Genomic DNA, 20770 nt, shown 5'->3' with positions numbered 1-20770 from the left:
ATGAATACAGCTTTTAACTAACTGTGGAGAGCAGCTCCTCTCCCTGCCAAATGCAAATGCAAAAGCCAGATAGGAAGTCAGAGATGGAACGTAATTCAATGCAATGTCAGGGCCAGATGAGTTGGAAATGTCTGCAGCTGTTAAATTGGCAGCTTGTGTGCCACTTGCTATAGCTACAGAGGCACTTAAGACGAGAGCAGTAGGGGCCAAACAAGATTAGATGATGAAAACCATTTCTCATATGTTTTTTTTGCAGCTCCTTTAATCGGAATGTCTGCCACAAACTCTCCCAAAATAGCAAAGGGGGGTGATTTATGTCGAGGTTGTAACGATTGTATTTGAGAATATGTGAGCCGAGAAATTATTATTTCGTTGTAATTTTGGGTTATTCCACTTCACTAATCTCATTATGTTGAAACAGACTGAAAAATTTGCTTTTTGCCGTGACATTTGTGAGAATATCTATATCTTGTTGGGCAGCCAGTGCACATTAAGCCCTTTTTTTCCCCTCGTTACTGAACAACGGCACTGAGAGATCACCCAAAGAGAGATCGGGAAAGGTTCAGTAGTGGTGGAGGGGTGGTCATTGATGCTTTCTTCTCTCCCCCCTGCCCCCTCCTCTTCCAGAGGAAAAGAGTACGGTACTCTGAGCTGGACTTCGAGGTAAGATCTCGGACCTCATCCCCTGTCATCAGCCTGTCTCTGCTTTCTTGTGCTTCTGCCAGGACTAGAGTAACGCATAGAGGAGCAAAAAAGCATCGCTAAACCCTCCCCCTCGCACTTGTGTCTCCCCCCCCCGCCCTGCACTTAGAACAATGAACCGTTTCAGACCTGTCTTACATAGTATGCTGTTTCTCCAACAATGGCCTCAAAGCTGCCCCCTACCTACTGTCTGCCAGCTGATGTGTAAATTAATCATCGCAGCACGGAAACAAAAAAAAAAATCCCAACAAACACGTACGATTAAATCAGACTCTAAACTCACTGTGGGTCCTGGTTGAAGAAACAGCAAAGTAGAGTGCTTCTTGTGTCTGGATGAATACTAGTAATTCAGTTCTGGGTCGACACGTGCAGTTTGTGGCCGCAGTTGACTTGCTGGTTATATCTGTTGGAACAAGATGGTTTGGCAGTGTGCGTGAGTATGTTTGTGTCCTGTGAATCTCCAGTCTCTAGCAAATATTCCTTGACCGTAGAATGCTATACTTTCCTTTATATATGCTGCTTTTTTTTTTCTCTTCCCTCCACTTCATTTTGATTGCTGTAAAGACTGGACATTCACCTCCACACCGCGGAGGCATATCATTTATGTCGAGGGTATGAGTGATGACAAGCTACTAACAGTGATTTTGGCTGATCATTTTACTTATCTGGCAAAATTCTCCGGAGAGTCGTGTGTGGCCGCTGCATGAACGAGGGGACTGGCTCTCCTTGAAATCAACTCTTTTCTCATCAATTGACTATTGACTTTTGAGAAAGAGCTTGACATAGAAGAACCTTAAACAAGAAAGAGTGCGCTTCTATGAGTTAGTTGAAGGTAAATCCATTTTCAGCCATGTTTCTTTTGCTTTCATTTTTTTTGTTTCCATTGAGTTTGCCCACCCATTCAAACTGTCTAAAGCTCTTTGGTAATATACTTTAAACGGGTTAGAGTCATTTAGGGGATGCAATACCTTTGTTAAAATTCACAAGAGTACTCTAGGGATTTAGTAATGCACTTAAAGCTGGGGTACAGGAAATACATTTTTTAAAAAAAGAATAATCAAAGTCTCTGCAGCAGAAGAGAAATCTTCAAATGGATAAAGTACCCAAAGTGCTGGTTTCCATAGTACAACCCAACAGTGTTTGCTTTGTCGTTGAGTGTTATGACTCAAGGTCATAGTTCATTCTGGGTTACAATTGAAGTACTTGAAAATCTAAAACTGCAAAAATGAAAAAAAAAAAAAAACATATAGCAAGGAGATGGTAGCACCTTCCTAGCTGAGCAGAGATAAGAGTGCCCACTCTGAAGTAATTGGAGCCAGTGCTAAGCGCCAGTTCTGGCCAGTAAGTGTGCGGGTGTGAGTGCTGGCATCTCGCCCCTGTGTCACTTTCAACCTCACAAGCTGCTTTGACGATTAGCTACTGCCGAGCAGCTCCAGCACTGCCCATTAGCACAGAGAGACAGCAGTGGCACTGACAAATGCAGTTCGCTGTCAGAGAATTACAGATCTGGATTTAGCCGCCTTGGAGACAGGCATATTCAGAACACAAGCAAGGCCGTTTTTTTTTTTTGTCAAAATTTCCCTGCACTAGGGCAAGAGTTAAATTCCAGTCCGACTGTTTGACGTGTAATGACTTTGACAAAACCCTGACTCTACAGGACCACCGGTTTGCAGGCACCAGTCTGCAACAGTGGCATCTTTGTCAGTCATTTTCACCAAATTTTCATTTAAAGGACTGCTCTGTAGCACTCCCAGTTGCCAAATTCTTAAAGACTGAGGAAGTGGATGATGGATGAGCATGAGCCAGCAATCGATCGATCTGTCGGCGTCCCTCTCTAACCCCTTTTCATGGCTGGCATCACTGCAGTCCCTCAAGCCTTTTACCCATTCCCCTGCCTGCCCCTACCTTGCTTCCCTCTCTCCCTCCCTCCCTCCATTCCTTTTGCTTTTCTTTTCCCTTTTTTGTTTGTTTCTATTTGCTTCATTTTTGCTGTCCCTTCCTTTCTTCCCTTCCAGAAAGTGATGCACACTCGCAAAAGACATTCTGAGCTGTACCATGAGCTCAACCACTCGTCCAAGTTCCACACCATAGACAGGTATAGCAGGGACCCAGCCATGTCCACATTCAAGGTAAGATCATTGCCCAGAAGCGGGATGGGAACCCGCTGTACCAATGCACCTCTACTCCCTCCCGCACTTTGTCACAAACCCCACCCCCCTTTGCAACACTGAAGAATTGCCACTGGGAAAGCACACGGTGATCAAAGTTGCATTAATATGCTTCATAGAAAGCAGTCAGCACTGACTTAATATTATCAGCACTGTGGTGGCATTGTATTTACTTGTAAATGCAACTTTCAGACAATTATAGCCATAAAAATTCACAGCAAAGCACCCTGTCATTTACAAACATGAGGTACTTTTGAAAGCAGTTGTATTCATTATGCTCTTTCTTTCCAGCCAAATTGCTGCCTTAGAAATGTGAAAACATTGTTTGCTCTAACAAGGGAATTTGAATGTAATATGAATTCCTTCTATAGTTTTCATCGCTATTAGATTCATTCACTGTTGGGCTTATTATCGCCACCAGGAAGAATCGCAAAAATAACTACCTCATAGATATTTATTTCGAGGCACATGGTGTTCCATCTTTCATACTGTAAATTACTTTCATACCTGATGTAATTGGCCTGAGCTTCATTCGTTTTCACTCGTGGTTGGTGCCTTATTAAATGCCTATCAAAAAAAAAAGTTGATCACATGAGCTGCTAGCTGCGGGATAATCAATCATAGCAGGTTAATGAAATCTAAATTCTGCAATTTAAGAGCTGGGAAACAATTTGTCCACCTTCCCGTAATGAATTGTTTTTAAAAAAAAAACAAAAAAACATGCATATGTGTGTTTTGTCTACACGTGTGTCAAACTAGCTGATGTGTCTGTATCATTTTCTATGTGCTTTACGTGACTTTCTTTCATGTGTAGGTGGTGAAGGTGTGCGTGTCTGTGGGGTGCTTGGGTGGGTACCTGTGCCGAGACGCAGGCAGCATCTTTGAATCATTAATACGCCATTAGCGGCAGGCGAAAGAGTCCCCGCTCGCTCTGCGCTGACCTTCAGAGGGCCACTTTCATTAAGATTTAAACACACACACACACACACTCCGCTCGTCTGCTGAGCTTTAGTGCGTGGAGCCATGATGAGTTAACCTACCCCTGATGGGTGTACTTTCCCCTGGCATCGGCGGCATGCTGGTTCACATCTAATTTACACCGCCAGCAGAGGAACAGAGGCTAGTCTGACATCTCTCATATCACCCCCCATTCGCCATGTAGCCGCGCACATCCCGCGCTGCCATTTCCCCGTGCCAGACCCACGGCCTTTTCCTTCGTCCCTCATTTGCTCGGCGTCTTGATCAAGATTTTCAGAAGCGCTGGCCGGCTCCCCCCCCCAGTTCGTCCACACGGCAAGCAAATATTTTATGGAAGAGAAGAAAAATGGCAGGCTGCTCGCGAAGCCGTGAGCCATATATTAGAAAGGCTGTGCTTCCTAATAGTTGCGCTGCAGCATGCTAATGTGTTTCAGAGGGGAGCTCAGGTGTGCTTTGAGATTAGGCCCAAATGTAAAAAAAAGAAAAAGAAGAAAGAAATGAAAGACCAGCCACAAATAATAGATAGGTTGTATTTAAACTAATTAAGACAAATTGGAGCGCGTATTTCCTCCAGGTTAGTGACGTCACTTAAGTTATGAAATGAAAGGGCAGCGCAGATACGGCTTACTCATCCGAATCCATTATGGTAAAAGTAAGTAGGCAGTTCACTTAACTGTGAATAATTACATGGATAATGCTATCAGTGTCAGGCCTTTTGACGGGCCCCAGCTTGAGTTCAGTGCTGCTGTTGTCAACATCTCACTTTGAGAGTCACCCCCAGACACGGACATGCTGACTATACAGTAATTATGGAGATGAGAAGGGTGTGTTTGTGTGTGTGTGTGTAGGTGGGTGTGCATGTTCATACACTTTCATATTCAAGTGCCTCTTGTTTGTGGTTGTGCACGAGTGTGTCCACTTTTTTTTTTTTTCTGTTTTGTTTGTGTGCGTATTTGTCTTATGTTTGAGATCACTCTGTTGCGTTGCCTGTTTTTGAAGCACATAAACTGTGTTTAAGAGACAATTACTGCATGACTAACGATATAATCATTTCATAATAACTTTAACAACCTCCTTTCCAAGCCATATGACAGACGCTGACAGTGATCGCCACATATACTACATGAGTGAGTGATTTAATAGCAAACATAACTGCATTTTATTAGGATGTCTTCTCACGGATGGACACCCAAAGTACTGCGGGAGTTGAACCTCGCACACTTAGTCGCTTAAGGACAGGCGTTGCTGAGTGTCTCACCTGTAGAAGGAAAAGCCTCACTCCCATTTACTCTATCATACCTCAGAAACTCATTAACCCCTGACTTTTGCAGGCCTGTCTCTCCTTAAAAGTGCCTAAACAGAATCTTAACCAGGAACCCTAAACACCCTGTAACCCTACTAACCACGCCGGCTGGTGTTCGCCTACCACAGGTGCCCCCTCCCCCACCACCGAGGCACAACACAGAGCCGTCGCTAGTGCGCAGAACGTCCCTTGTTTACAAAGAAAGTCAACGTAAGACATACTAAACCCAACATAAATCTCGTGCCGTAGAGCCCCCGCTAACTCACGCTAAAGTAGGCTTGAACCGATGCGCTACATGTGACAGTATATCTATCATAGTTTGCCACCGTTTGTTCTGTTGGTGTGTTTTCATGCTGCAAACGTGTGTTCAATCATAATTTAGAAAATGCAACTTGGCCTGTCAAGCTTTGGGTCTGTTCACATGTTTGACATGTGGTGTTTACATGCAGTTGTGCACTCCAGCATCCGCAACCAGTGTTACCCAAGACAGAGTAAAGTTTGCACATCTCTTAACCCTCATCCTAAAAAATAAAAAGGTTTTTCATTTAAATACAAACAAAAACTGGAACTATAGCCCTAGCCAGTATGGAAGTATGTAAAGCACCCGAAAGGTTTCCAGTGCAAAGTGAGAAATCTTGCATTTATCTTTACCATATTTAGAATACTAGGAATAACTACACTACATGGAAGACAAAAATACTGACTTTTTCCTGGAACATGCAGCTTTAGTCTTTGAATTTTTAGCATAATGTAATATATGTTCCCATCAAGTGCACATTAAAGACCCCTATATAAAGGTTTAAAAATGAGTTTTTGTCCAAGACAATAGTTTAAAATGGCTTACAAAACTAACAATGACTTGAGCATTCTGGTTATGATTGGGTTTCTGATTTCAAAAACCTGGATGAGGTCTTATCCTGGTTTTGATAAGCTCTTATCCTGGCTTTAAGAAGCTCATATCCTGGTTTTGATAAGCTCTTATCCTGGCTTTAAGAAGCTCATATCCTGATTTTGACAAACACAAATATGCTAGCTGGAGTGTACCTAAAGAAACTGGGACACTGTCGTATGTACACATGTTCTCCTCGTTTCTGACTGCTGCCAAATACCTGAGCAGGCACAAACAGAAACTCAAACCAAGTGATAATCCCTCAGTAATTGTAAACAACAGCCTGACACTGGTCAGAGTGGAGGACTTGTTTAATACTTTCTGTCAGTGTCATCTCTCATTGCTGGAAAATGGGAGGATAAGCCAAATCTGCAGCACGGTGTTGGCGTTTAATTGTGCGCAGCCAGCTATAAGCCAAAGTGACCTCATTTTCAATAGCCACTGTCAAATTAATTTGAGGTTAGACTCAGAGTTACAGGAATGCCAGATTAAATGTTTTTTTTTTGTGTGTTGTAAGCTTCACAGACGCCAACAGTTATCAGTGACCGTGACACTAGTATTTTTCATGTATACAGGGATTTGAATAACCAGATTACTCCATGTTAACGTCATATCCTGAGTGTAATCAAAACCAGGAGATGCGTCATATCTAACTGGGATACTGGTGGGAATGTAAACACAATAAATACCACTTGTTTAATTTGTAAACTACCTATAGCTTATAACCCTCAGCTGTCTTCTCAGGGAGCAAACTCCACAGTTGTCAGGTAGAAATGAAAATCTGACTTTTGCGTATCTGTTTAAAATCAAGGACAAAGAATTTAATTAGTAAGTCTGCCACAGTTTGCATTGTGACAACGGAAAGCTTGACAGGTCCAGTAACTAAGAGTGATGGACCTCAGTGTATAGATTCGAATATGTGCAATTACAATAACACAAATGGTGTCAAACTATAAATTTACTTCATGTAGCTGCTCGTCTGCTACCTGTCAGTGCTGCCTCATCGTGAAGTGACTGTATTTGATGAACCTTGATATTAGATGGTCCCTTAGTGGTGTGGTGGTGTAACAGTTTGGTGCATCGTAGCACATGCTCCTTCAGCATTCAGGTAATGAATGCTAATTCCCCTTCCTGTTGTCGGGCCCTATACAAATCCATATAGAAATACATAACCTGGAACCATTATACCAGGAGAGATGAATTTGTATGGTGGTCTGATTTCGGACTGGACTGGACAAAACATGGTGGGGATTTTTGTTTGTATGTTTTTTTTGCTGTATGTTGTTTTGTTGTTTGTATTGTGACAACCCATGCAGCCGCTGTGTCCATTTCAGTGCCCGAATTATCATCCAAACACTAAAGCCAAGTGGTAAATCAGTTCATAAAGACAATGACCCATCCAAACCGATTTATAATCACTTCATAAACCATGATATTGTGTCCATAAACGAGCTCATTGGCACTAAAAAGGGCCAAACACAACGCACTTTGAATGGGTGCTGATGAGAGACTCTCAGAAATTTCACAAAAGGCAGAAAGGGTCAGGAGAGACCTGATCCATTTTTACTCTGGAAAGGTAGGATTTCTGTGTTGGCTGTTTTGAGGAGATGAGTGGATATCAGAAAATGTCTCAAACAGAGAGATATGGGCACTTTTTTTTTTCTTTTTCTTTTTCTTTTTTACTTCAACATCTTATCCAATTTTCTGTGTAAGTGCAGTGGGCTTAAAGTGGTCTTGAGCGTTACATGTGTCATCACAGATAGAATCCACGCACTTCAAACTCTTGAATTTCGCTTTTCTTTCTTCATTGCTCCATCCCACCCACTTATGTTCCTGTTAACGCTATGTCACCTGTTAACTGGTAAACCCTATATTTATCACATGCACAGCTAGAGGCCGTCACGTAATGAGTCCGTGTTATGCCTAATAGACGGAAACGACGAGGAAAGACATGACCGGAAAGAGTCCGCATTAACCTCAGTGCTGAAAAATCACCTTGTCTGTCTGTTCTGTTGGGCTGCTGAAGCCAGCAGAGCTATTCTCGTAGTCGGAAAATAAATGTAAATGTGGCTCTGTGTTATTTATGCTGTTGTTATTTCTGAAAAACATATGCATGACCTTTAAAACCAATCGGTGAAACAGCTAACTGGTAAACTACAGCTAACAAAGGTCAGTTGGGGGCTGTGACACAAGCATATATTTCTCCTGCTTCTTTAAGGCATGCATATCAGTGCAGGAAGCCAATGGTTTGCATTCTGAAAACTGGCCTAAAGAGCTACACTGGTTTCTGTATATTAATGTCAGGCTCTTACTTTGCTTTGTTGACCCGAAAACAACCAACCAGGAAGCAAATGTTGTTGTTTTTTTTGATGGAAACACGTTTGTCTGCCCCCACATAAGAAGAATATCTGCAGGGTTAACACTTCCACTACACTCTGTTGGAGTGGATGGAAAGTGGGCTTCACATTAATGCTAATGTTGAAAACAAATTCAAATCCTGCTCTGCTTTAAGTACAGTGAACGCTGTGGCAGGGGCCATATGGCCAGCAGATGGACACGTTCATTGTGTATTCCACAATGGGGGCAGGATACAAATGGAGTTCTTGGGGTTTCCGGAAGGAAAGAGAGGATGCAATGTGTACATAACACAGTAAGCATTAGCATTAGTGTCGGCACTAATGTTGAGATTTAGCGCAGCTTCTTGGCCTCTGTCACTGTTGAGTTAGCCTGTCGTTTTCTATCCTTTCCACGGAGTTCAGAAGGTCACAACACAAATTTGCTTGCAGTGCCCAACGATGCAGTGTTGTGGCTTCGCTGTGTGTGGGATGGACGGTGGGTGTGAGTGAGAGAGAGGGAGGGAGGGAGAGAGTTTGCACTGCATAATGGCTTGGCTGATGTATTTTTTAGCTCTCAAATGGGATATATTTCCATCCCGTCGTCTGCTGTGTTCTTGATTAAATGAAGCGTGGATTGGCTTGCCTCTCCGGATAGACAGCGAGGAGCTTGTGTGGAACGCGGTGGGAAGGGGAGAAAAGACAAAGGCAACAAGTCGACTTTGTTGTGGATTCACTGATGCTGGATCAGAGCAGGAGCGGCGAGCAAAATTTTTTGATGATGAAAGCTGCGTTTCGCGATTCTACCTTAATGGTCGCGTGTGAATTACATGATGAAATTCTCGTCTGTTCGGCTACATATGGAAATGAATTTTGATACACTCTAAGGGGCTTTTTTTTTTATTATCGAAGCCCAGGAAAGGCAGACTAGGGTGCTGTCTTTGTGCATCCACGGGTAATACGTCTGGTATTGATAATCCGACAGTGTTTTCAGGACACTGTGGGGAAATTTAGAGACGCTTTGAGGATGTCACGTGGAAAATGAAGATGTATAATTTTAAACGACAAAGAGCCGGTTCTTGTTGACTCAGGGAGGGCAATTTGCCTGCATTTTCTAAACCCGTAGGTCTTGATAGTCAATTTGCTGGCATTAAGCTAAGGGGTTTCAATTTTACATTCCAGCAATACGGCGAGTCCTCCCCTCTTCCTTCCTCTTCATATCTCATTCTCCCCTCTATTCGTCCTCACAGCTTGACATTTTCTCTCTTGTTGTCTCCCCTTATTTTCCAATTTCTCCCTCGAAACTCAGCCCGCGGTGGCACGTTTGAGGCATTAATTGAATAATTAATTCCTCTCATTAGCTTGTTTTTAATTATTTCCTTGCCCCCTTCTCCACGCTGAGTATAAACTCATCAGCTGTTTTCATCCTTCCACACAAATTGCCCATGAAAACTGAGGGTTGGTGGAGTGTAGCTTTAGCACACTGGCTCTATCAGTGGCTCCTAATGAGGGGACGGATAGTCCAGGCGGAACAAGCCTAACACTGGCTTCGTGCACCAACAGGCACAATACTAATTTAGCTCATTTAGTGTCCTTGGGCCAATTAAAGGGAGGTGAAAAGGTCCGGATCGCTAGCTGGAACTGTTTTCTCTGTAGGAGCTCCGGCCTTGGATTGCACAGGCCTTAGACAGCAGCAAACCCGAGCCTGTGTGTCTGATTGCTCGTTTGTTTGCAGTGTGTTGCACTAATGGAATTTATTTACCCTACATTCACCAGATTTGGCTCCTTTGAAGGGCCTTATTATTTGTGACACAGATTCCTCCCCAGCAGAGGGGGTAAATGGTGCTAAAGACGGCTATGCATGGTCTATTTTTGTGCCCCTTAATAAATTATGCCAGTGCTGAGTAGGCAATCTAGGTTCTATCATTGCCCTGATGATATAATGAAAGAGATACACAGAAGCCTTAAAATAGGTCAGTTCTGGTTCAGTGATCCAAAGCCCACTGACAAAAATGACCATCAAGTTCTGGCATCCACTCGATCTCCTCGATCATTTTGTTCATGTATAAATGTAATTTAAGTTCACGTCAACCTCACACTCAGTGTATGTCTTTTCTTTGCCCTACTGCTACATTTTTATTGATTTCTGTTTTTACTTTTTTTTTTTATGTTTGTTTGTTTGTTTTTACGTCCTTTGTTTGCTGACTGGGCCTCGTGTTGCATGCTTGTTGTCACGTCCCAGTATGAATGTAGCCAGACAGTCAGCAGAACCATGGGCATCCGAGTCAACAAAGGTAAAGTTAACCCACTTACCTGCAACCACCTGTCCTCCCCCATCATCTCCCAAAGACAGCCTGCCACATTGCTCACCCACATCCAGACACAATTTTTTACAATTCCACAGTCCAAATGAGGAGGGGTGGGCTCTGAGTGGCAGAGAGTGGGCCTCATCCACCAACACTGTAGTAGAGGCTTCTAGAGATGTAGTTCTATGTTTGCATCCTTTTTCTAGTATCTCCCACTGGATCCACTGTCCTTTGCTTTGTTACGCTTCTAGCATTTTTTTTTCCTCCTCTTGTAGCTCGCCTAAAACTTTAAGCGGATGGCAAAAAAAAATAAAAAATCTGATTTCGCTGACTGTCACCCCCTTTATCCAGCGGTAGACAGCGTATACGGGGGTCTTGTGGTGCTTGTGGGCTCTATTTCCCCCTGCTGTATCTGCAAAAAACTGTAATGGAAAGCACTTCTATGAACCCCCGTGATGCCTTTTTAAAAGCAGCAGTGGAGCACTGCAGGTGAGTTGTTTAAATGGTCGGTATTGCGCAGGTGTGATATCACTTAATGAAAATCCATATCGTGGGTACAACTGTGACCGGCGATGGCGCACCAACTGCGATTTAAGAGGTTAATTATTGAATCATGTTTGGTGCTTTGACTGCTTATCGGGCAGAAATATAAAAAGCACTCATTATGGTTGGTTGAAGCAGAAAACAAGTCGTCATTTCAGCCTTCGCAGATGGCCGCTAATGTTTGTGCGATCACTCAACCTCTTTGGCTTTTGATACAGTGTAAAGAAAGTTTTTAGCACATGCTGCATATATTTGGACATATTAGCCCCCCCAAAAAAGAGTGTGCCATTAGGAAAAGCTGAGAGAAAGAAGCAAGAAAAATAGTGCTCCATTTGCTTTGTCACTGCTTCTTAGTCGTGGAGAAAATGTTGTGCATCTTTCTTATACCGACACCAAACAAGTAAAGTTTGTCTGCCTGTTTTTTTTTTTTCCCTGCACACACTCCAAACACTTGCACAAACAGGCCCTCTGCAGCTTTCTTATGAATACAAAAAAAATGAAACGAGGACTATAAACTGACAATTGGGTGTTTCAAAATACGCCCACTCGTAATAACCTGAAAAACACCACAGCGCAAGCTCCACTCGATACGTTCAATAATAACCGCTGCAGGGAATCAATCTGGGGGCCAGTTCTGAGGCAGACTGGGATTTAGACAGTACAAAATGACACGAAGTCCCCACCCCAATCCCACCACGACATGAACACACACACACACACTCAGCTGTATGATCCATCTGCGCAGTCAATAAAACCACAGAGAGAACTGCAACTCCACACACACTATTGGATTTAAATTAGTTTTTCCTACTGGTGTTGCTGGACTCATCACTGGCTCCCACTCTGACCCGTCCACTGGGAAACACCTGTTACTTTGCAACAACAGTTGAAAAAAAGAAAAAAAAATAGACCACCCATGGAGAAGCAAGCCACCACAAGTAGCAGTTTGCTTTAAAAAAGAAAAAAGATGAGAACATAAAAAAACAAAAAAACACTGCAGAGGCACAGCAGGGGAGGTTTGGTTTATGTGTTTAAGCCAGAGGCAGAACATACAAAGTCAGCAATGTCCACTTTATAGCCCAACTACTTTATGTGTTGCGTTCACACATAGGGTATAAAATCAACCATGCAGATGGTGTACATACTGTAGCGTTTCCATGCACTAATAACCAGATTAGCAATCCGCTTTTTCGACATTATTTAGAAAACACGAAAGCCTCTAGCACCGCACAGCAGAGCCATCGCCAGGACTCGTAGAATTGAGATTACCTTCCGCCCACGTCGCCGTCCGATTCTTTCATCCCTTCTTGTAGTGGTACTTTTCCATCACTCTTGCATCTTCAGTTTCCCCTCTAAGCTGTGACAGGTCAGGATGTTGAAAATACAGGGTGTTCCAACAGCCTGTCTGCACAGCCCCCGCTGACATTGACCACCGTCCGCACTGTTTCTGTTCATGTGCACATGTTGTTTGTGAGTGTTATATCTTGTATTATTTATTTATTTTTTATTTTTTTCTGGTGAGGGGGAGCTGAGAGATGGGAGACAGAGTGAGAGAAGGGGGTAAGGTGTAAGCACAAAAAAGCAACAACTGCCCTGCTCACCTGACCAAAGGTGTGGGGAGCAGTGGTGTTGTTTCGGGGCAGAGTTGTCAGTGACTGTGATCCTCCCTCCACCCCCCCACCCACCACCCCTCCACCCTTCTTCTCTCTCTTCCTGTCTCTCTCTTTGTCACCCCCCTCCTCGTCCTCTCCCTCCCATTTCATCACCACAGAGGGAAAAGCGATGGAGCATTTCGTCTGCCGGAGGTGAAAAGAACTCGTCGAGTGTAAGTAGAGGGGGTTTCTGGCAAAGGGAGAGAGAGAGGAAGGGGATGAGATGGGGGGGAGTCAAGGCAGAGATGGCGAAAGGGAACGGATAGACATGCAGTAGCAGCACAATCGCGTTAGCCTAGTCTCCCAGGGATAAAGTTGGGCTTAACTGCAGCATTACCCACACTCCTGCATTACAAAATGTTCCTTCGCCAGCATTTAGCATGCAAATTGGCTCCCAGATTATGCCTTTTGTATTCATTTTACCAACTGTCAGGCTGTGACGCAGGGAGAATGATAATCAGGCAGATATTGCCCCCTAGCGCTTGGGCAACGATCATCACACGCTGCAAGAAGGAGGTGGGCGAGGGAGGGGAGTAGCAGCGCTGTGCTGCTGCAGATCAATGAGTTGCGTGTGTGTCAGATGAAGAGATAAGGACAAGGGGCCGAGGGTGTGAATAACTCAAAGTGAGTTACATGTGAGAATTTTTAAAGGGAGTTGCTGCAATGAAGCAAAAAGGTGGGATGGCGGGGAAACAAAGGAAGCCGAAGGAGTTGGAAAAAGCACACAGCTGAGAAAGTATTAGTAAGCACTTTTGCTATTTTCATTGAATCTGCTCTCAAGATGCGCTGAAAATCCCGTGAATATTCATCATCTGAATGTTTATTTAGAATTATGAATATCCGGCTCCATGTAGTCGAAAATAAAATACAAAACTCTGCAGCAGCTGGGTTCATTGTGTCCGTGGAAAAAGCCACAAGTAGTCTGTCTTGTGTTCTTTTTTTTTTTATGTCTTTGTATGGTTTGCTCCACCAAGAGTCATCCGGGCTGGCGAACCCTCGTGTCTTTTCCCCGCTTTTATCTGTGAAATCATCCTGTGAGATCTCTGCGAGATAACGAGTCCAATTTGAATAATGGCCCTTATCTCATGCATAATGCCACCTCTAATTCCACTTTGCTAATCCCCAAACATGTATTTTACATGCATGGTGGGCACATCTGCGGACCACATGCCGCGATCACAGAACCCGAGCCGAGAAGGTTTCGCGCTTTTATCAGCTAATTTAATAGGTAGCTGATCGGGAGAGATGGAGAGATAAAGGAGAGGACAGGTGTCATTCCTGGAAATAAAAAAAAAATAGAAGTAGGTTTTTTCTTTTTTTTGATAATACAAAGCAGGAAAGGTGCTTTGAACTGCAGGTATGTATTGTACTGCTTTTTTTTGTTTGTTTGTTTGTGAGGTTAAGATATATCTGTGAGTGACTGGCTTCTCTGCGTGTATCCTTACATTTGCAAAGGTTAGAGACATAAAATCTAATGCAGCCTCTGTGAGCGCAAATTGCAATGTATCCATCTCCAAATCTGCGCGCTGGATAAAGTAATGATTAAAGTAATGACTAGGAAGTCCAACATGGAAAGAGCCACCAGCAGTCAGAAGACCACACAGGTGGTAAACAGTTCAGTATAATTATCTAAATCTCTTTGATGGTAATGCCAGAAGTGAGTGTGCCCTCGTGTTGGTAATGATCATCTATTTCACAGGAAACTGTGTGCGCACAGCCACGGTGAGTATAGAAGGTCAAAACTGCAGCAGAAAAAGGCACTAATGGGCCCCAGGACAAACACGAACAGCACATTTAAAACTGTACACTCTGCATGTAAGCGTAAAATCAACTAGTTGCACTTTGATATTTTGGGAAATATGCTCAACGCGCTGTTTGTGAAATGAAACCAAGCTTCCTGGAGCGTTGGCTGGTGCCCTGCTACAAAAAGAGCCTGACATACAAACCTCTAATAAACCAGCTGTCAGTTTTTGTGGCGATTACGCAAGCGAGATTTTGTGATCTTTGTAGGTTTTAAATGAAATGGTTGGTGGATTTTTTTTTTTCTTACTGTCAGACTGGCTGATATTTATTAACCTTGTCCTACCTTCTAAGTAGTCTAAGGCCCAGTCCACATGTACACATGCATTTTTTTTAAAAGAGATTTTTTTCCTCCTTCCTTCCCACAAAAATTCCACATGAAAATGTAAAAACAAAATCAAAGCAGTATAAAGAGCATGCCAAAATAACAGACGGTGATATCACCCGGACCCTAAAGACATATTTACAAATCAGAAGCCTGAAATTAAGCTATTACTGGTGCTGGCAGGCCACCAACAATGGTGCGCTGAGGAAGGGGGAGCATCAGATAGATCAGTGGAAGAGTAAGCGCACATTCATGTGTAAGACGTCCTGTTAGCAAAGTTGGCAACAGCGCTGTTTTGGTCATGTTCGCCATTGCACAGTGTAAACAAAGGAGATGATGGCACATGTTCTGACTCTGACTAGCACAATTTTTCGATGCCTACACGTCAACCCTTCAGATAGAGGTTCTGAAAATCTTTACCCTGGAAGAGGTTTTCCAAAGGCTCCAATTTCAGTGATTAAAACTTTGTTTGCATGTGGAGAAAAGGCCAAAACAGGTAGAAAAGAAAAACACTTGTGTACGTGTGGGCAGGACCCAACTGTCTACGAGACATTTTTTTTCTGAAATGTTGAACTAGTCCTTTAAAATCCCAAAAACAACACAGGAAACAGGAACTTCAGATAATTGTGCAACAAGTTTCTGACTTGGTGATTTGAAACGCTGCCTGAGCTTCTGCTACCATGTTCGCAAACACGACCCAGCTTGTACGAAACAAGGATTTACCTTGAAGACTTTTTTCCATACTCCATGTGGCACCATCATTTTGCAGACACATTTTCCTAACATGGTTGTTTTCCTCTTTGTCCTCCCTCCATCAGGACAAGTCAACCCCGGAGGACCAGAGCTCCTGGGACAGCTTCAAGACCATGACCCCCGAGCTGTCCATTGTGCCTGGGGAGCAGAAGGACCGGATGGAGCTGCACAATAAGAACTGGGACTCCTCCTCAGCCAACACACCCGACTCGTCCGAGGGAGATTTCCAGACTGAAGTGTGAAGACACGCAGACACACTCAGTCGAACACACACAGATGCACACAGAGATACTGGACTCCTTAAAAGCTATACATAGGTACATGATTTTTCCCGCAAAGGATCTCACACACACACACACACACACACACACACACACTGCTCCCCCTCCATCTCCTGCAATGTGCTCTGTCGGATCCCATACTGTATTTGTTTACTGCTGCAGCGGACAGACATGGAAAGAAGACTGTTCTACTCTATATTTTCGCAAAGAGGCTATTGAAAAGAAAGAACAGGGGCTTGACACGTCTGTGACTGAAGAAAATTTTTAAATGAACTTTAAAAGAAAAAGAAAAAAAACTATGAAAAACTTATTTCTGAGAAAAATGTCTTGATTTTATTCTGGAGAAAAAAAAAAAAAAGGAAATGTCTTTCAATTGTTTGACTTGGGGGAGGGAGGTGGGGGAGTGGGTGGGCGGGCGGGAGAAAAAGAAGAATATTTCTGCACCGTTCAGTTCTTTTTATAGCAAAGGGGAAAAGATCTCACTGAGGTTTCTCACACTGGTAGCCCCCCTAGGCACCCTGCTTTCATTTATTTCCTTTTCCCTTCTAATGGATGACGAAAGCAGTCAGTCTTTTCCTTTACGTTTTCTTTCTTTTCTTTTTTTTTTTTTTCGTCATTCGAATGGATAGGGAACGAGGGGGGCAGGGACCGAGCTGCTCATGTGATATGTGCCATCCTCTCTCGGCTGTTCAACACTCCTACCCATCCATTCCTTTCTCGCATCCTCGGTGTTACCATGGCGTTCCTTCATTTTTGTGTATTTTCTATGCTTTAGTTTAAAAACAAAAAAAATGTCCTCCCCTATGGTTTGAAACTTTTAAAGAGAAAAAAAAATAATAAGATTGAAACAAATAACTACCAACTGAGTTGTGTTCTATGGTCTAACTGTTCAAGAAGAATTGATTTATTTTCAGACTGGTTTATGTTTTGTGCTTGTGCTGCTTTTTTTTTTAATTCTCTTATTTTCCCCCTACCTTTTTTTTTTTTTTTCATTTCCTGTGAGAAATAACTCATGTGGAACTTTAAAAAACAACAATTACTTAGGACACACTGCACATAAATGTGAGCTTGCTTTCAGAGGCGCCGCATGTTATCCCCGCCCCTCCCCTCATGAGGGAAAAGAAGGATAGCGATCATCATGCAGATTCTCGCATCTCCTTCGTCTTTTTTTTTTTTTTCTTCTTCTTCCCCCCACTGCTTGGAGATAAAAGCCTCTACAGATTGCTGCATCTGAATCCATTTCAACCATAACCAGTCATAGTAATGCCAGAAAAGAGGATATCTCAAATGCCCAAATGGAATCTCCGTGAGCTCCATTTAGCATCTCTCATGCCTCAAAAAATGCGCTGCTTAGAGTGAAGTATTGATCAGTTTGGCAGCAGCTTCCCCAGTTACTGAGGAAATCTTGTTACCTGAGGAGGTTTTTTTTTCTTCAAGCCAATCAAAGGCATCACCTGATCCAAGAACTTCATCGCGGATTTAAAGATGAGTCCGTCAAACATGCTGGGAGTCTACCACCTCTCTGCTGCTGCTCGCTCTGCCCACCCTGTGTGCTACTAGGAGGCATGAAATCTTAATGCACGCAGGGAAAGCCAGATGTATAATTCCTTGTTCGGCTCTTTGTGGTGGTGATTGCATACCGCGCTTGTGAGCACAGCAGCTGCAAAAAAAAAAAAAGGAGCGCGAAATAGAATGGCATACAGAGGGAGCCACGGAAGTTACAGGGCCACAAGGTGTCAGACTGAAGAGGAGTTGTTGGTGATGTTTCCTGCTTGACATTCTACATCAGCCCTCCAGTCATTACAAGAGGACGACCAGTTTCCACCCCCCCGCTGCTGCTCCTAACATCAGCACCGACGGAGAGAAAGTGCCAGGGCGCAGGACGAATTCGATAGCTAGCTCGATAACTTTTCTACGCTCAAAGCAGCTGCCATTAGTCTAACAGTCTGGAGAAAGAGATGTGAGACAATTAGAAGAAACCGAGAGGAAATGGTAGCCAAGAACAAAGATCCCAAAAATACATCGCCAGAAAGCTAGAGGCAGGCAGAGATGCAGAAGAAGGGGGAGTGCTCAAAACAGTAATTATCCGGGGACGGCGATTTGTCCTGACATTTTCCAATGCAGCCCTCAAACCATCTGTTTAAAGATCCCTAATGTGGTAGTAGAGCAGCACAGCGCAGATGGTGAGACAAGAGTGCAGCCCTTCTAACCTTTCAAGCTAATCAGCTGATAGGCAAACCTACGGCTCGCCCTTTCTCAGAGGAGCGAGATGGGTTTGATCCCAAGTTGCAGAGCTAAGGTCACATTCACCTGACCTTCTGTGAGAGATTCACCATCCAGGCCTACTGCACAGCATCCAGCAGAGCAGAGCAGCCGTCTGCCAGCTCCACAGCCACGCTCAGTAGTAGGTGTTACTCTATAGCGTTTTCTGTTTTTCGGATATATACACACGTGTAGCTGATTGTTTGAAGAGCTCCAAATTAATTTTACACAAAGCCTTGTTCCCATGGTAACTTAAGAACGGGATTAGCAGAAAAAGTATCCAGGTTTGATTTCAGCAGCATATGAGATTATATCGCTTTTTTTTTTTAAATGTTTTGCTCACGGTACAGAACGCTTTCACAGTCAGCCATGGCTGGATTTTTTTCATCTTCAGGAACGGTAAGTGACGGATGGAGATTGAGATGTCCATTTAGCATCTTGCAACGTTTCCTTAAACTCCGGTGTGATGAGCATCGGAGCGTGTTACTATGTCAAGTTGTTTTCCTTTACAGTGTTAAAAAGCCTGCCAAACTCGACGACCCATAAAGAAATACGAAACACACGAAAGACAATTTGAAACTCCGTGTAGAAGCCAACTCAAAAAAAAAAAAAACAACCCTCGATGCTCACCTTCACCCTCCACTCTTCAGCCTTTGATGCTTAAGTGTTAACCAACTTCTCCAAACCATCCGACATTCCAGTTGATTTATTACTGAAAAAAACCCTCCCTTTCTCCTTCATTTTTGTTCTTTTTATACATAAGATTGTACAAAGTAGTCCTCTAATGTTTTCATAGTGTCTTTTTATATGAAAATAAATTTTCAAATTGATCTCGGTGTCTCATATGTGCATGCGCGCTGCTTCAAGGGCGTCTGCGGAGGAGTACGACCGGCCTCATCCTTTATTCGCAGTGCGCTCGCAATCCCATGTTTTCATAATATCATTCTGGGTGTCGGGCATGACAAACTCTGTTACCCAGAAGCATTGAAGCTTTACTGTGACCAATCAGAGGCCCGCTGGTCCGTCTGAAAATGTGAGAGGAACGGTTCCTTGAGTTTGAAGTTGCGTTGCATTGGAATAACCGACGGGGGATATGTCAAGTCAAAGTGATTATTTCATTAAAAATGTCTCAACCTTGAGCAATGTTTATGCTAATAACAATCCTCTTCCAAAATGGAGTTTCCCAGAAATGGTTTTTGTTATGCAACACAGGGAAAACAGCCACAGTGGTCGGGCTTTAATAGTCAACTCAGGGATGCCGGAGTGTAGGAACAAACAGGGGAAGAAGGGGCGGATGACGTAGCGCGCATGCCTAAGTCACTCTGCATTTGCCCTCCAAGGGGCTTGTGGGTAATTAAGTGTGGATGAGTCTGCCCATGGAGCTGCCATCAGTCACCCTGGAGAAAGGCCACCAACTGGAACTTTCTCAAGGGAGTGAGCGGGATGAGAAAGAGGCCAGAGGAGGAAGAAAATAAAGAAGGCAGCCCCAAGGACGAAATGCATGGTGACAGAGTATAAGCAAGGAAGGGGTTTTCACATTACCTCCGGCAGAGGAGTCACAATGATAAGAGTGCCTCGTGGTTATTTTTCCCAAAGGTTTGTGGGTAATTAAGTTATGGTACTGGTGTGTCACTCGTGACCTAAGGAGAGGCCCGGATGACAAATAACACAGGGAGACAAAGTGGAGAGAGGACAGAAAGAAATTTCAGAAGAAATTTTTTAACTTGACTGAGGCTGTGTCCACCAGGTTCCTCCTGTCAGAGCTGACTTCTGCTTGATATTTACAATAAAGACAGGACACGCTACTGCATGCCCCTGACAGCGCTGAGAGATTAGCCTGCTTTAGCGCTCAGAAGTCCTGAAAGTTTAATATTGCTGACAAAACAAAAGAGCAACGCAAAGAGTTGTACTTTTGAACAGTGACACAGCAGCAATGGCCTGCAGGGTGTGTGTCAGAGTCTTGTTTCAAAAAGTTTTGTGTTGTTTTTATGGTGTTCACACGGAGCATAGTCTTAAATAAACCTGTGATTCCTGGTTTTTCCCACAGACTGATGCAGGAAACCATGTGGTGTGAGTCCAGCGTAGACCATACTGCTTGGTCTCTGGGTAGATATGCAAATATAACATTATATATACTTATACTGGCCCTGTGATAGACTGGTGACCTGTCCAGGGTGTCCCCTGCCTTCACCCTAAGTCAGCTGGGATAGGCTCCAGCCCCCCCGCGACCCTAATGAGGATTAAGCGGTGTATAGATAATGGATGGATGGATATACTTATACTATGCGTGTCTCACAGAACAATGACAATGTGCGAGTTTATTTAGAATTAATTATTTAAAATTATATTGATTTACTCATATTTTGGCTTTGTGTTGTTTTATTCTATAGATGGTATTGACATTTTCAATATTGTTTTTTTTTCCTCCCCCATTATTTTTTCTTTTTAATTTAGTCAAGCCTGCGTTTTGTAATT

At 43.4% G+C, this 20770-nt stretch overlaps 1 protein-coding gene across 1 annotated transcript in view; it reads left to right on the top strand.

Annotated features, from left to right (window-relative positions):
- adgrb2 (adhesion G protein-coupled receptor B2) overlaps positions 1-15994 on the top strand; it is a 231877-nt gene extending 215883 nt beyond the window's left edge. Inside the window, exons 32-35 of the mRNA XM_008282724.1 lie at positions 628-663; positions 2718-2831; positions 12994-13047; positions 15818-15994. Coding sequence (XP_008280946.1) covers positions 628-663; positions 2718-2831; positions 12994-13047; positions 15818-15994 — 381 coding nt within the window. The remainder of the gene's footprint in view (positions 1-627; positions 664-2717; positions 2832-12993; positions 13048-15817) is intronic.
- Positions 15995-20770: the final 4776 nt, after the last annotated feature.

Source organism: Stegastes partitus, unplaced genomic scaffold, assembly GCF_000690725.1.
Source record: "Stegastes partitus isolate 25-593 unplaced genomic scaffold, Stegastes_partitus-1.0.2 Scaffold282, whole genome shotgun sequence".
Lineage (NCBI taxonomy): Eukaryota > Metazoa > Chordata > Actinopteri > Pomacentridae > Stegastes > Stegastes partitus.
Note: the sequence above shows the minus strand (reverse complement) of the source record. Positions and strands in the feature narration are given on the sequence as shown.